Below are 16,435 nucleotides of genomic sequence, written 5' to 3'. Positions count from 1 at the left end.
ATTGACCTATACAGAACACTCTTGAGTGCTGGAGAGGAAGTAGGGAAGCCACTATGGTAAGTGTATCTAATTGTAAACACAATGATATAAATCTTAATATAACATAACCTAACATTTAACCAAAGCGTTGTAATTCCAGTGTTGCATTTTGAAATGTTAATAAATTATTAACTCGGCTAGGTAGGTCTATAATTATATAGGCCTACCTCCTTAAAACAGTTGGATAGTGCTAATGCGCGCAGTACAGAGCTCGGTTGAAGAAAAGACTACAAATATTGTCACATGGTAAGAAAGCCCGGAAATAATTTGTCAAATCCGGCGCAGATAACACAAGTAGGGAAATGTGGCGGGCGTAAGAACACACAACAGTTTGCAATAGATATCCCTTTCAGTGTCGATCGGAAGACGGTTGGGTTACGTAGCTCAAATTCCTTTCTCTTGCTTCGAGCAATGTAGGCTGATGAAACGGAACAGACGGCAAAAACTTCCTATAACTGTACACATTATTCTACATGGACAAAGACAAGTTCGCTGTGAGCGTAAGTATATAGGCCTGTCAATAAAATGCACATTTTGAAGAAGTGAGAGTATGATTGTGTAGCCTATTTGTATCCATAATAAAAAAAATACCAAAAAGCAGTCTTGGATTTAAAAAAAAATAAAGTATTATTGTAAAAATATATATAATACAGTTTAAATATTTGTAAAACTGATAACTGTTGCTAATGTATATGTAAGTCGCAAATTAAATATGTTGTAGTATAAGCAATCTCATTGCTATTTACAATTGACACCTATCCTCCCTCTTAATTTCCCCCCACCCAGCATGACCCAGGCTCCTGGTTGGAGATGCACCAGTTCATTGGAGACCTGATGGTCTCTGGGGGGGCTCTGGGGCTAAAAGACGCCCCACCAGCAGCCCCAGGCTCAGCCCAGCCCAGACAGGCCCAGGCAGAGAGCATTAGAGAGGCCAGAGACGGAGACGTCAGTGGACAAGGTGAGTGGAGAACATTGTGGAGTAATAAGAAAGGACAGGGAATACTAAGGAAACAGATTTAGTTTTCGTAGGTAACGGCTTGTCTGGCATTATAATACATGTATTTTCTTGATTTTGTCTTTTCCCCCACTTGTACACAGCTCAGCACCATACCTGCACTTGCCCTGGCTGCCCCTACTCTTCCTCCTCTTCCTCCTTCCAGACCATAAAGCCCAGAGGCACTGTGTCCTCACAGCCTGAGCCCAGCAGCACCTACAGCCCAGAGCTCAGTCAGCCCCAGAGTCAGGACAAGGAGACCAGTACCCAGAGCCCCAGCCCAGCCCCTACCACTCCCACTAACCAGGGTACTTCTTCACCAAGCCCCCTGCCCCAAATCCCCACCTTCCCTTGTTTCTGCTGCCGCCGGGGCTTCCAGACCTGCACCCAGCTACTGCACCACCATCAGGGGGCAGCAGACTTTCCATTCTCCCAGACGCACACCCACTACCACCACCACTGCCCACTTACCACCTGCCTGCCCCTCCACCACTCCCACCCTGGCCTGGCCCCTGGCACCTTCCCCTGCCTGTCCTGCCAGCATTCCTTCCCCTCCTGCTCCCATCTCCTCTGCCACCAGCAGGTACACAAACCCCCCCAGAACCATGTTGGAGGGGTGACCACAGTGTCCCCCACCCTACACCCATGCATGCACTGTACAGCCTCCTTCCCCCGACCCTCTCAGCTGCTACAGCACCAGCGCACCCAGCATGCTCACAAGGCCGGTGGCTTCCTGTGCACTGAGTGCGGGCGCGCCTTCAACTCCCACTCCAACCTCCGCATCCACCTCAACGTACACACCGGCGCCCGGCCCTACTCATGCCCTGACTGCGGCAAGAGCTTCAGCCAGTCAGGAGCGTTAAAGATCCACCGGCGCATTCACACTGGGGAGAGACCCTATGCCTGCGCCTACTGTGGGAGGGGCTTCCCCCACCTGGCCGGGGTCCGGGCCCACCAAAGGACCCACACAGGTGAGAAGCCCTACCGCTGCACCCAGTGTGGGAAGTGCTTCACTCAGTCGGGGGCACTGAAGATCCACACAAGGATCCACACCGGGGAACGGCCGTTTGTGTGCAGCCTCTGTGGGAAGGGCTTCTCCAACCGCTCCGGCATCCGCTTCCACCAGCGCACTGTCCATGGGATGGTGTCAGATATGGGCGGGGGTGGAGGAGCCGGTGGGTCCCATAGGGGGAGACAGAGTCTAGGCAGCTCAGCTGCTGTGGAACGCCCCAGTGCCAATCCAAACAGGTTACGCAACAACCCCCATACTGACGTGAGCTCCAGCATTACTCCTGCCCCGACCAAAATCCTTTCCCCTGAGTCTCTCCTTGCTTCTCCATTGTCAGGTCTGACTGTAACCTCAGACAAAGAGTTCCAGTCTAGCGGTGTGAAGATCCCCTCCGGAAGAGCAGAACCAGACAGTAGCAGGGAAGGGAGGGCTCAGCTGTACACCTGTGAGGACTGTGGGCTGCGTTTTGGGGACGCTCTCTCCAGAAACAGACACCAAACTCTGGTGCACTACTCTACAGAAGGGGTAGAGGAGGATGACCTGGGGGACACTGAGGGGGAGGGGTGAGAGGGAGAGATGGAAGCTTGATGCAGTAGATTGTTGGATCAAAGGCTAAGGGAGAGGTGAGAAGAGGCTGAAAGCTTGAGACTCATCGAGGAGGAAAATGTGTAAAGGCATGTTGGTGAAGGGAGGTGAGAAGACGAGGTGAACAATTAAGTGTCTCTATCAATGGGATCTATGACATTTTTCAGATTGAATTTCCACTTTAAAAGATGCACTCCAGGCCTAAGGAAGTCTTTTGCGATAGTGTTCACATTTTGCGAGTCCAATTTTCTCTTTGTCAAAAGCCAAATACCATGATTAGGCTACTAAAGATGATATTTGAGAGCTTTGGATTATTTTTTATTTATTTTACTGGTTTGGCAAAATCCACAGATAACATCATCTCAAATGTATGACACTGTAAGACATTGTCCCATAGGGCGGCGCACAATTGGCCCAGCGTCGTCCGGGTTAGGGGAGGGTTTGGGCGGGGTAGGCTGTAAATAAGAATTTGTTCTTAATTGACTTGCCTAGTTAAATAAAGGTTAAATAATACATAAAAAGTAAGTGCAGAAGTGAGGATATGTTGTATTTAGCATCATTGTGTAATATATATTTTGTAATAATAGAAACTGATATTGTATGTCTATAGGCCCGTATATACTTGTGTATATCAGTTTATCTATTTAGCTCATTGTGCCTTTGATCTCAGATTAGATCATTCTAGTACATAAAAAAATTATATATTTGCATAAACCACACTGTACTAAACTTCATGACAACTGATATGTTAGTGTTTTAGTGATTTTATTGAGGATCAATATCTTCACTGTTGGAAGATGAGCTCTTATACAAAGTATTTTTTAATCAGGATCATTTCTCAGAGACACATGGTTTGTTGACCTGTTTTCTATTGCTTCAGATCTCCACCTAGTGGTCATTTAGAAGCATAGCAGCAGAAACACGGGCTCTGAAACTAGTCTGTCTAGGCTACAGGTGTCACTCATTCCATGGGGGTCCGAGTGTCTTCAGGTTTTAGCTGCTCCCTTGTCCTTGATTTATGAATTGCTGTCACTAATTATTAAGGAACTCCCCACACATGGTTGTCTTGGGCTTAATTGAAAGGAAAAAACAAAAACCTGTAGACACTAGGCCCTCCATGGAATGAGTTTGACACCCCTTCTCTAGATCAGTGGTTCCCAACCAGTGGTACTAGGACCCCTGGGGCTACTTGGCCTATCCACAGGGGGTACTTGAGAAGACTCATGAGACCATAGGCCTACTGGTAAAATGCACATGAGGGGGGTACTTCAGCAGTGGAGGCTGCTGAGGGGAGGACGGCTCATAATAATGGCCGGGACGGAGTAAATGGAATGGAATCAAACGCATGAAAACCATTTGTTTGATGTATTTGATACCATTCCACCGATTCCGCTCCAGCCATTATGAGCGTATCCTACCAAATGACGGTATCACCAACCTCCTGTGCTTCAGGGGTAGTCCGGACCGAGCACAATTCAGTTGGTGGTCCAGTTACTGAAAAAGGTTAAGAACCATTGATCTAGATATCTGTGTTGCCTCCCACTATTTTCAAATGCTACTGTTGCCTAGGGTCTTTTTTTTCAGACACTGAAACTATTGAAACTTCTGTTTGGCCAACTTCCCTTCTTTGGTATTCTGTAGCCTCTAGGGCAGTTCGAAAGGCTGATTGAGGACCTTTTTGCTGAAGATTGTGTTGGTTTTCTATGATTGTGTGTTGATGTGAATATTTGTGTATATTGATGTATATAGTGTGTATGTATACAGATATGGCTCATCTGTAAAAGAGATGTCTCCCTGTCAAAATACATTTTATATATCCATCTGTTTTTCCACATAGACCAGTTTTCAGTAAATGATTGCCCTCAGTCATTCAGGGTTGTTTAAAAACATCATCTATAGGGCCTTTTGTAATGATCATTTCACTCCAGCCTCTTTGACCCAAGATGTGTCTCAGATGTTTACTAACTGGTATAAAATGATACTAAAACCACGGTCAGCTGGGATTCCCAACAACAGGCAAGGCTTGTACAATTATCTGGGAGATCTTATATCAGACATATAGCATGACAAGCCACTAGTGATGACACTACAGAAATGGCAGAATTGGTTTGCCAGAAACAGAAAAAATGAAAAACGTATGAGACGGGCATTCTTGGGAGTTTGACTAATCAAAATGTGTCCATGAAAAGGCTCTGTTTCAAGTGTGTTAACGGTTCCTCGAAACTCAACAGCATTTCACAGTACCTTTTGGAAAGAGATGATTTTGTTATAGGTTTTGCAAGTGTTTATTTGGTCGCGCTGAAACGATCTCAAGGGCTGCGTAAAATCAGGCGACGCAGAACAGTCCACATGCGTAAAGAGCGTCCTTCCACTTGTCATGATATGTAATTAAGTGTAAACGGAACCATTTTCGGACCCACCTGAAGTCGGGACAGGTTTGGTTAATGATAGGTAATTGACCTATAGATGGCAAAAGCTCTTGTGTGTGACAAAAGAGCGCTTTATGATAGCAGTACGTCTCTCCAACCATGGTCCTGGTGAGCTACCGTTCTGAGCGAAAAACTACAGGAGGGTAGCTCTCCAGGAACCGGGTTGGAGAGCCATGCATGACACGGTCAGTGCTATCTGGGATCTTTGGGACATCCCTACCCCATTAAAGTAGAATTTTAAAATGTTAGGTAAGTGCTATGGTTGTGGTTAGGGACTTTCCAATGATCTCGTATAGCGCTGACCTGCGTGAAACTGTACATCAACCTCCTGAGCGCACGGAGACAAGTGACGCACTAACGAGTGATTGGTAATTGGAGCGTATACTCCCATTGTTATCAATATACACACGTATTGTTTTTACTTAATATCTACAACAGTGGAGAACAGTTATTTAAAACCAAACAGAAAAAAACACTTTAATAAAAACATTCGGCACGTGGAAAGAAAGAGGTGTGTATATATATATATATATATATATGTGTGTGTGTGTAAAGCTTGTTTCCTAACTTTGAAAGAAAGACAACCCTGGAAGCCACGCCTCCCCCAGTATCAATAAGTACAGTGCCAGACGTTCCTTTCGACAGTCAGACGGATTTGCAGTATTTGGATACAGACTGTGAAGCAGAGTGGGAATACCCAGAATTCAATAACAAACATGAGAGGTTTTATACTCTTTGCGATTTTAGTAATTGCACATGCTCACAGCAGTATTGGTAAATATAATTTTATTTACTTTAACTGAGTGAATTTCATTTTATTCTACTCTCTCTTTACACTTACATTTTATGTAGGCTTATTCGTTTTAATTAAACTGCAAATGTGAACTCTGTTCAGCATTGTCCTTCAAGTTAGTTTACTTGACAACAGTCTTGTAAAGTACTTAAGTAAAAATACTTGAAAGTACTACTTAAGTAGTTTTTGGAGGGTATCTGTACATTACGATTTATATAACTTTTATATAACTTTTTTCTTCACTACTTTCCTAAAGAAAATAATGTACTTTTTACTCCATACATTTTCCCTGACACCCAAAAGTATATTTTCAATGCTTAGCAGGACAGAAAAATTGTCCAATTCACTTATCAAGAGAACATGCCTGGTCATCCCTACTGCCTCTGATCTGTGACTCACTAAACACAAATGCATCTTTTGTAAATAATGTTGGAGTGTGCCCCTGGCTATCCATACATTTTAAAAACAAGAAAATGGTGCCGTCTGCTTTGCTTAATACAAGGAATTTGAAGTGATTTATACTTTTACTTTTGATACTTCAGTATATTTAGAACCAAATACTTTTAGACTTTTACTCAAGTAGTATTTTACTGCGTGACTTTTACTTTAGTAACTTTTTATTAAGGTATCTATACTTTTACTCAAGTATGACAATTGGGTACTTTTTCCACCACTGCTTGACAGGATATTGTAGGTCACCTGTGTTTGCATCACATAAGGGCTTATACTCAGATTTAACTTGCACTCATTATCTCATTACCTGCACATGGTGTGTTATCATGGTTGGTATATTATGGGAAAGAGATTATTTTGTTCTCGGTTTTGCAAGTGTTTATTTGGTCGCGCTGAAACGATCTCAAGTGCTGCGTAAAATCAGGTGACGCAGATGTGTATGTAAACTCAGCAAAAAAGAAACGTCCTCTCACTGTCAACTGCATTTATTTTCAGCAAACTTAACATGTATAAATATTTGTATGAACAAAACAAGATTCAAAAACTGAGACATAAACTGAACAAGTTCCACAGACATGTGACTAACAGAATTGGAATAATGTGTCCCTGAACAAAGGGGGGGTCAAAATCAAAAGTAACAGTCAGTATCTGGTGTGGCCACCAGCTGCATTAAGTACTTAAGTGCATCTCCTCCTCATGGACTGCACCAGATTTGCCAGTTCTTGCTGTGAGATGTTACCCCACTCTTCCACCAAGGCACCTGCAAATTCCCAGACATTTCTGTGGGGAATGGCCCTAGCCCTCACCCTCCGATCCAACAGGTCCCAGACGTGCTCAATGGGATTGAGATCCGGGCTCTTCGCTGGCCATGGCAGAACACTGACATTCCTGTCTTGCAGGAAATCACACACAAAACGAGCAGTATGGCTGGTGGCATTGTCATGCAGGAGGGTCATGTCAGGATGAGCCTGCAGGAAGGGTACCACATGAGGGAGGAGGGTGTCTTCCCTGTAACGCACAGCGTTGAGATTGCCTGCAATGACAACAAGCTCAGTCTGATGATGCTGTGACACACCGCCCCAGACCTTGACGGACCCTCCACCTCCAAATCGATCCTGCTCCAGAGTACAGACCTCGGTGTAACGCTCATTCCTTCGACGATAAACGCGAATCCGACCATCACCCCTGGTGAGACAAAACCGCGACTCGTCAGTGAAAATAACTTTTTGCCAGTCCTGTCTGGTCCAGTGACGGTGGGTTTGTGTCCATAGGCGACGTTGTTGCCGGTGATGTATGGTGAGGACCTGCCTTACAACAGGCCTACAAGCCCTCAGTCCAGCCTCTCTCAGCCTATTGCGGACAGTCTGAGCACTGATGGAGGGATTGTGCGTTCCTGTTGTAACTCGCGCAGTTGTTGTTGCCATCCTGTACTTGTCCTTCAGGTGTGATGTTCGGATGTACCGATCCTGTGCAGGTGTTGTTACACGTGTTCTGCCACTGCGAGGACGATCAGCTGTCCGTCCTGTCTCCCTGTAGCGTCTTAGGCGTCTCACAGTACAGACATTGCAATGTATTTCCCTGGCCACATCTGCAGTCCTCATGCCTCCTTGCAGCATGCCTAAGGCACGTTCACGCAGATGAGCAGGGACCCAGGGCATCTTTATTTTGGTGTTATTCAGAGTCAGTACAAAGGCCTCTTTAGTGTCCTAAGTTTTCATAACTGTGACCTTAATTACCTACCGTCTGTAAGCTGTTAGTGTCTTAACGACCGTTCCACAGGTGCATGTTCATTAATTGTTTATGGTTTATTGAACAAGCATGGGAAACAGTGTTTAAACCCTTTACAATGGAGATCTGTGAAGTTATTTGGATTTTTACGAATGATCTTTGAAGACAGTGTCCTGAAAAAGGGACGTTTCTTGTTTTTGGTGAGTTTATATATATTTTTTTATATTGTCTCTGTTTGTGCCTGGGTAATCAATTCAATTATTAATTGAGAGCGGAACTCCCCTGAAAAGCCAATTATTTGAATATGAATTGAAAGTGTGACAAATCACATGAATCTCTGCACCTCTATCCAATTCCATGGGATTTGATTTACCTTGGAGACTCAACGCCTGTAGAGAAAAACAATTTAAGTCACTGTTTAGATTTTTGTCACTATCTAAAAACATGTTTCCAATTGCTTTTCTTCAGCATTGTCCATGGTGTGGATCGATAATGCCACAGTCATCCCCATGAAATGGTGTGCTTTCAACGTGTTGTTCAGCTCCTCTGACAAGTAATGCAAGTGTGTGGATGGTCTGTGTTTTTGCACTAAAACGCTTTGTCCAGCTTTGTCCTACCAACCTTTTATTACCAGCATCTCCTCGTCAAGTAGACAAACCTGTTGTTCATCTGGCTGTGTTTGGCTAATTGCCAGTCTGGTTTGAACCAGTCAACAAGAAGGAAAAGGAAGCACTTGTATAAATATTAAACACTGTATTTGTCACTCAAACAGTAAGCTGCTGCAACAGCCCAGTCTAATGCCCTATATGTGGCCTAATTGTTAGGCACACCAGCCCATCCACTGAAGTGTATCAAAATACTTCTCAACAAAGAAACCCCACTGGAATGACTATAGCAATAGGTGGGCTAAACAATAATCTTGTCTACTACCAGCCATGGGACGAGATTAACTAAACAATAAACTAGCATCGACAACTAAAGTGTATGATGATGGTGTTGATTTGGTCCCTGTTGTCTTCTTCTGTGCTGTCTAGCGGCCCTGGTCATAAAGGGACCAGACAAGCCTGTTCTGGAGAACGATGAAGTCACCCTGGAATGTCTGCTTTCTGACTCGGAGCTCAACACCAGCCAAGTCCACTTTGAGAAGTTTTCCAAGGTCAGGACACATGCTACTTCTACCTCTGACTTTACTTATAATTGCGTTATATGATTGCCAATTCTGTTGCTGAACTATGTGAAGTAAAGCGTGTTGAGGTGCTGCACTTATCGAAACATGACTTGAACTCGACTTCAGTTAGTGCAGTATGTTTATGTCAACAGGGCTCAGCTTTATCATTTTTATTGTATGTAAAATGACCAATGTGTGTAGACCAAGAAGGTAATCATTCTCACTACTACTACTCATATCACTGAGCCAGTCCTGCATATGACTGCTGTTTGCAGATTAGGTAAATCTCTGTTTCTCTCTCTCTCACTGTTCCTCTCTCTCCTACTCTCCATCAGTACATGAATAAGTGGTATCGGCTGGAGGAGGAGCCCATGTACCGCCAATGTATCCCTGGTGTTATCTTGAGGCGTGAGGCGAGCCAACTGCTTCTGTCCATCCGCAGCATCCACAGCTACTTCCACCAGGGACTCTACCGCTGTGTCGCAGACAATGCCACGGCAACCGACAACTCCTCCCAGCCCCTGGCTATCACCATCAACTGTGAGTATGGGGTGGGCTATATAGTCACATGCATGTCTGTAACAGCTGTTTAAAAAAAATGTTGCGATGGCCAATAAGTCGGCACAGCAGGAAAGACCAAACCTCCTGGAGAGCTGCTGGGTATGCAGGCTTTTAGTACAACCCTGCTTTAATACACCTGATTTGTACCAGCTGCTCCCCAGAACCTTGATTAGCTGAATCCGGAGGGTAAGTGTAGTGCTGGAACAAACCCCTGCACACCCAGTAGTAGCTCTCCAGGAGGAGTGCCTGCTGTCCACTCCACCGTACAGTATATCCATTCTCCTCATTGTTTTCAAAAACAATGTTCCAGAAACAGAAATTCACAGGGGATAGATAGAAATACAAAGCAACCAGAAGAAGAGACATATTGTACAAGGCTCATGAAAGGGTGGTCATAGCGTGAGGCCTATTTTGCCTTCCGCTACAGGGGCGATCAAATTGTCCGTCATGTCTTTTGATAGGCTTCTTTGCCTGTGGAGCAATCGATAATGGGGAATTATTTGTGTGGACAGAAGGAGAGAGCCCAAGGCACATGGAGATGGTTCCGTTGACGTAGAGAGGGAGAAAATTAACCGTCACACTCCACAGTGCACCATTGTGAGGACTTAGGAAGATGAAGGCAATTACCTTTATCTGATTGTTCCCTCATGGGCAATTTGTAGAGGATTTGAGGCACGATACTGCAGTATACTCAAGGATATGACTCTGTTGACTGATGTCTATGCATGCTTGTACACTGTGCGCACAGCTGCACACACACACACACACTCAAACCTCTTAAAACCATCACACATGCATTCTTCTTGATTTCTGCCTGAACCTGCTGTGTTTCTGATCCCCTGTTCAGACATGCGTGAGCTGTCTGTGTACGATGTGTCCTCCTCCAGCCGGAAGTTCATCAAGGAAAACCTGCTTGTGACACTAGGCGACGACGTGGAGGTGGAGTGCTCCACCACAGCCTCTGAGGCACCACAATACTTCTGGCAGAAATATGTGAGTTTGGGTCTGTCAGGATCTGGCCTTCTATCGCTCGATCTCTCACTCTCTATCCCGCTCCTCTTTCTCTCTCAGCACCATAAGAGGTGCTCAGTATTCATTGTTATTTCCTGGTTTGGGCCCTCCTCATTCTGGAGAGCAGCTTGCCCACTTACAGAGGATTAATAGTTTAATGAGGTCTAGACAAGTGGCATTCAACCTGAAAGCCATTCTGTGGATAGATTTCTAATGATTTTTCAATGTTCAGTTAACCATTGTTGAATTATTCAACTTGCTGTTACCAAAGCCACAAACCAAATGCCCAGGGGAATTAAGACCTCTCAATGCTAAATGTCAAACTCCGAATGGCCATGCAGGCAACAATAAGACCTTGGTGAATTGATTTGCTGCTCCCTAGTGGTAAAATGAGATATCACTACTTCAGGACATTGTGGGTCAACTATTTCAGACCTGATACAATTTCACACCTTTAAAATCAAGTTAGTCCTAATTTTAATACATTTTTCTGAGTTTGAATACCCCTCCACCCTCCAATATCTGTCACTGTGAATATCCTCCATCTACCTTTTGAACTGGTCTGTCCACACATTCATAACTATTTGCATAACTGTTACAACATCTCTGTCTCCTCTTTCTCTCTCAGCACCATAAGAGGAGCTCAGTATTCATTGGTATTCCCTGGTTTGGGCCCTCCTCTTTCTCTCTCAGCACCATAAGAGGAGCTCAGTATTCATTGGTATTCCCTGGTTTGGGCCCTCCTCTTTCTGTAGAGCAGCTTGCCCACTTAGAGGATTACTAGTTTAATGAGGTCTAGACAAGTGGTAGAAAGTATTCAAGGATGGGGATGGGAGGAATTATGGGGGCAGAGAAACAAACAGTATGGGCCATTTGATGGACAGCAGCTGACTGACTGCACAGTCCTGGTCTCTAGTAATGTCAATGGGAGGTAGGCAGGAGGCTAGATGCATCTGAGCCAGTGGATTTGCATACAGAATGCTGTTTTGGCCAAACCTGGCCTTTCCTGGAAATCCTCTTAATTCAGCCCCTCATTCAAATTGAAATGTACTTTCTTGGCAGGAAAATGTGAGATCCCAGGAGCCAAATCATTTGCAAGGTGTAATGTTTTTTTTTTGTTTGTTTCTATTCTGTTTCTCCTATTATTCCTCCCCTACTGTGTCTAACTCTCCCTCTTAATAATAGCGCAGCAGCTAATTCTGTGTCCACAGTGCCTCCCGTTTTCTCATTATGTGTTGTGTTAACAGTGTTGCTGTGCTATTCTTTGCTGATTTCCCCATCTAGGTCAGTGAATGGGGTTTATGTGGAATTTATTCAGTGGGATTACTGTTCAGGTAAATACACCTTGTCCGGGAGTTTATCGCTTCTCTCAAAGGGACAAGCATACTGTAACTCCACTGAGAAACGTTTTCTTGACTCGTTTGCTCGCTTTCTCCTCCATTCGCACCCCCCCCCCCTCTCTCCTCTCTCTCTCACCCACCATCCTTCCCTCTAACAGGGAGAGGACTGGATCGTGCCCTCCTCCAAGCTGAGGCTGAAGAAGGTGAGGATGGAGGATGGTGGAGACTACACCTGCATGGCTGAGCACCCCACCCTGTCCAGCCTGAAGAAGAGCAGCACCATCTCCATCACTGTGCTGCCAGGTAGGTAGGGGTCAGGGGTTAGGAAGGGGGGGACTACGGGGGTCAGGGGTTATGAAAAGGGACATTATGTGTCGGGGTTAGAATGCAGGAAGGAGAAGAGGGAGGGCGAGAGGTACAGATGTTAGGGCCAATGCACATATGTAGAGGAGGGGTACAGGGGAGTGTCTAGCGAGAGGCTCCCATGAAGGCGAGGGTCTTACGGCTATGTGATGGAGGAGGGAATTGGCCACTGCAGAGGACGTCTCTTAGAACACTAAATATGTCACTGAAGAAGAGGACTCATTATGTTACAGCTAATTCAATTTATCATACTGATCATTGTTCATTTTTATCAGCGACCTGCGAGATGATTACGCTGCATTAATGGTCACGGGTTTTTCCACACGATCATATCGCCAATATAGAGTCCATTTTAATCCTTGCGATTACAATCGTTTCAATTATCTAGCCTCCAAGTCAGTTACGCCAATCAAACTTGATGGATGCATGTCAATTATAACAGTAAAGACACTGCTTCAGTATGAAGTGGAAGTGAATAATCGAAGTGAACAATCAATTGCTCTTCATTTTACACTATTTTCAATCAATCAAATGTATTTAATACAGCCCTTTTTACATCAGCAGTTGTCACAGTGCTTTACAGATGCCCAGCCTAAAACCCCAGAGAGCAAGCTATGCAGATGAAGCAGCACAGAGGCTAGGAAAAACTCCCTAAAAAGTAGGAACCTAGTAAGAAACCTAGAGAGGAATCAGGCTCTTCTGGCTGTACCGGGTGGAGATGCATGTGGCCATTAAGGCCAGATCGTTTTTCAAGACATTCAAACGTTCATAGATGACCAGCAGGGTCAGATTATAACCATTTTATCCAGAAGAGTTGGATACACTACAACATGGACAGTATGGAGCTAGGCTAACAAAATAAACTGTCTGTGAATCATCCACTATTAAAGCCTGTAGTGTGTCTGACTCTCCGGTCTGCAGCCACCAACGGCCGTCTCAACCAAGCCTGGTACGACTCCACCAACCTGGTGTTGATGACCTCCGTGGCGGGGGCAGTTCTCCTGGTGCTCATCCTGTCTATCACCGTCTTCCTGGTCCGCAGGGCCAAGCAGGCCAAGAGCACCAAGGGACCCATGTGAGTGCTGAGCTCTGTGGCACAGTGCCCTTCTCACCTCTCTCTCTCTCTCTCCCTCCCTGTGTGTGTGTGTGTGTGTGGTGCCCCCTCCTTTCTCTTATCTCCTTCCCCTCCCCTCTTCCATTTATCCCAGGTTATAGCCAGGCCAATATATTATATCTATTGCCTTATATTTCACTCAGCCTTGGTACTATCGTAAGAGTCAAAGGTGGATTTACTGTGTGTGTTAGTGTTCTTGTAGACCGCTGCGTCCCAGTGGCGGTGACCAGCTCGACCCAGTCGCTGACTTCCTCCCTGATCTCTTCCCTGCCCACATGAAAAAATACTACAGTTTATTATAAAATACTACAGTACTTACTATAGCATTATGTGGTATACTGTAAAATACTATACTACACACTGTAGTATCCCTCAATCATGTGTAGTATGTTGTAGAATACTATAGTAAATACTACAGTAATGTCTGCAAAAACACAACACTTTTTTAAACTAAAGTAAATACTACAGTATTTAATTTGCATATTCCCTACCCATTCCCCTATCCCAATTTGTGCCACCTATAAGTAAGACATCTACATGCCAAGTATAGACCATATATTGTGTTCCATACAGGTTAGAGGAAAGAGCTGACGTTCAGACCCCAGTCCTACCTACTTACAGGTCAGAGAAAAGAGCTGACGTTCAGACCCCAGTCCTACCTACGTACAGGTTAGAGAAAAGAGCTGACGTTCAGACCCCAGTCCTACCTACTTACAGGTTAGAGAAAAGAGCTGACGTTCAGACCCCAGTCCTACCTACTTACAGGTCAGAGAAAAGAGCTGACGTTCAGACCCCAGTCCTACCTACGTAGAGGTTATGGAAAATGTGCTCTTAGAATTTCTCTAGTACGTTTCTTCTAAGTGAAAGCCTCCACTTCTATGTAAAAGATAAAACAAAACACTATAGTGGACACTACAGTAATGTCTGCAAAAACACTACAATAAATACTACATTATACTACAGTCCACAAAAACACTACATTAATTACTGTAGTACATATTACATGTTTTCTTTAACGACTGTATTTATACTGTAGATAGTTAACTGTAGATACTACAGTATACTACACTAAGTACTACAGTATTCACTGTAGTGTTTTGCAGACTGTAGTCCTCAAAATCACTGCAATGCATACTATAGTATTTATACTATAGTATTTTTTTCATGTGGATGTGTTTTCACCAGACTTTTGCAAAACATGTAAGGATACTGTGGTCATATAGTATGTACTGTTAAAATCATAATAAATACACAGTAATCAGACACATTGTGACCCACAACTTATGTTGGTCAACCTCATATCAGGGTGATTACAACATGAGTACAGTACATGCTTTCTGTAATAGGTATTCTGTCTTATATAATATATGAAAGCTATTGAGGTTAGGTTGCTTTTTACATCTGTGTGTGTTTGACCTACAGTATATTCTGTAGATCACTGGTTGGCAATCTATTTGTTCTCTTTTACTTGTCGTTCTCTCCTCTGTGATTCTCTGGGCAGTCCATATACAAATAATGGTGCAACTCTCTATCTTTCTCTCCTCTGTAGTTCTCTGGGCAGTCCATTTACAAATAATGGTGCAACTCACTCTTTCTCTCCTCCCCCTCTCTCTATCTCCAGTGATGACCACTCTCAGAAGAAGCCCATCTACACAGCCAGTGTGGAGTCTCTGGCCTCTACCAGTGGAGACAAACAACCACTGGTGTGACCGCGCCAAGAGATGGAGAGAAGAAGTAGTGGAACAAATGGAGAAAGATGGTAAAGGGGGCAAGGGAGTGAGGAATAGGAAGGAGGGAAGATGTCAAGGTGGGAGGAGAGGTGCCTGGGTTATGGATGCAGAGTTGCAGTGAGCCAGGATGCAGAGTAAAATCGAAGCTATTATCAAAGGCTGGCTGCGTGTAAGAGGAGGGAGACAAATGATTGTTTTACTGGGGTGGTTTGCTTCCAGCGGGGCTGGCTGAAGTGTTCTTGAACAAAAGGTGTGCAATTTTCTCTTTATTGATCTCGCAACCTGCAAAATTGACATTCACTTTCTTATCTGAGGCAAGGCAAGGGGGAGGAGTCTTTTGTACTGTGTGAACCCTGAGCAGCTGCAGACAGGTTTCAGGAGGTTACCTTGAGTTAAACTGCTCACCACCACCACTTTTGCAGCCTTGGGCTCACAAAAAGGAATGCCTCTTACGTTGCAAATATAATGTGACTGCTGTATCACAAATGTGCCTTTTCCCCTCAATACTTTTACGTGGTGTAGAATTTTGGTGTGGATTTTTTTTTCAAGGAAATGTATAACCTTATGTAGCATAGTAGTGGTGATGCACTTCAAAGTATACAGACAAGATGTACACTTGTAGATTATTTTCTATCTCTATATTCCAATGACAACTGAAGCACTTTGAAACATTACCCTCAGAGTTATCTATTTGCTGTATTTCCTGTACTTTTAATATTCATGATATAAAGTTTCTTTGAGACATTCTAATAGTAATTCCCCAGTGTCTTTTATCATTGATTTAAATGTAGGACATATCGAGAGGGGGAGGAGTACTGACAATGCTGTGAAAGCTGGATGCTGGTACAAGCTTGGACACATACAGTAAATCCAATGGCCTCTTGACCTCCTATCCTCTCTATAACCTCAGTTCCCTCCACTTCCTATCCATTCTGCAAGGCCTTCCTCTACAGCTAACCTTTATTTTTATTTTTTATTTTTTATTTAACCTTTATTTAACCAGGTAGGCAAATTGAGAACACGTTCTCATTTACAATTGCGACCTGGCCAAGATAAAGCAAAGCAGTTCGACACATACAACAACACATAGTTACACATGGAACTATGTGTAACTAGAG

At 44.1% G+C, this 16,435-nt stretch overlaps 2 protein-coding genes across 3 annotated transcripts; both read left to right on the top strand.

Moving 5' to 3' along the window:
• Nucleotides 1–71: 71 nt before the first annotated feature.
• On the top strand, nucleotides 72–4,519 carry LOC139573437 (zinc finger protein 260-like). Of its 2 annotated transcripts, XM_071396865.1 has the most exons (4): nucleotides 72–539; nucleotides 826–997; nucleotides 1,138–1,213; nucleotides 1,244–4,519. In XM_071396865.1, the coding sequence occupies exons 1-4, from the start codon at nucleotides 513–515 to the stop codon at nucleotides 2,607–2,609; spliced, it is 1,641 nt and encodes a 546-aa protein (XP_071252966.1). In that variant the 5' UTR covers nucleotides 72–512; the 3' UTR covers nucleotides 2,610–4,519. The 2 variants fall into 2 exon arrangements, with proteins under 2 accessions (XP_071252966.1, XP_071252965.1); XM_071396864.1 differs by having other exon boundaries at nucleotides 1,138–4,519.
• A 3,691-nt stretch (nucleotides 4,520–8,210) lies between these two features.
• LOC139573438 (cell surface glycoprotein MUC18-like) lies at nucleotides 8,211–16,073 on the top strand. The gene is made up of 7 exons (XM_071396866.1): nucleotides 8,211–8,230; nucleotides 9,065–9,186; nucleotides 9,534–9,738; nucleotides 10,607–10,752; nucleotides 12,269–12,413; nucleotides 13,395–13,548; nucleotides 15,209–16,073. Exons 3-7 carry the CDS (start codon nucleotides 9,537–9,539, stop codon nucleotides 15,294–15,296), a joined length of 735 nt encoding a protein of 244 aa, XP_071252967.1. The 5' UTR covers nucleotides 8,211–8,230; nucleotides 9,065–9,186; nucleotides 9,534–9,536; the 3' UTR covers nucleotides 15,297–16,073.
• Nucleotides 16,074–16,435: the final 362 nt, after the last annotated feature.

Source organism: Salvelinus alpinus, chromosome 4 (assembly GCF_045679555.1).
Source record: "Salvelinus alpinus chromosome 4, SLU_Salpinus.1, whole genome shotgun sequence".
Lineage (NCBI taxonomy): Eukaryota > Metazoa > Chordata > Actinopteri > Salmoniformes > Salmonidae > Salvelinus > Salvelinus alpinus.
Note: the sequence above shows the minus strand (reverse complement) of the source record. Positions and strands in the feature narration are given on the sequence as shown.

Coding starts and splice junctions, on each gene's coding strand:
- LOC139573437 (XM_071396864.1), top strand. CDS start 513: ATGGACAAAGACAAGTTCGCTGTGAGC. Junction 540..825: donor AAGACAAGTTCGCTGTGAGC/GTAAGTATATAG, acceptor CCCCCCACCCAG/CATGACCCAGGCTCCTGGTT. Junction 998..1,137: donor CGGAGACGTCAGTGGACAAG/GTGAGTGGAGAA, acceptor ACTTGTACACAG/CTCAGCACCATACCTGCACT.
- LOC139573438 (XM_071396866.1), top strand. CDS start 9,537: ATGAATAAGTGGTATCGGCTGGAGGAGGAGCCCATGTACCGCCAATGT. Junction 9,739..10,606: donor CCTGGCTATCACCATCAACT/GTGAGTATGGGG, acceptor TCCCCTGTTCAG/ACATGCGTGAGCTGTCTGTG. Junction 10,753..12,268: donor AATACTTCTGGCAGAAATAT/GTGAGTTTGGGT, acceptor TCCCTCTAACAG/GGAGAGGACTGGATCGTGCC.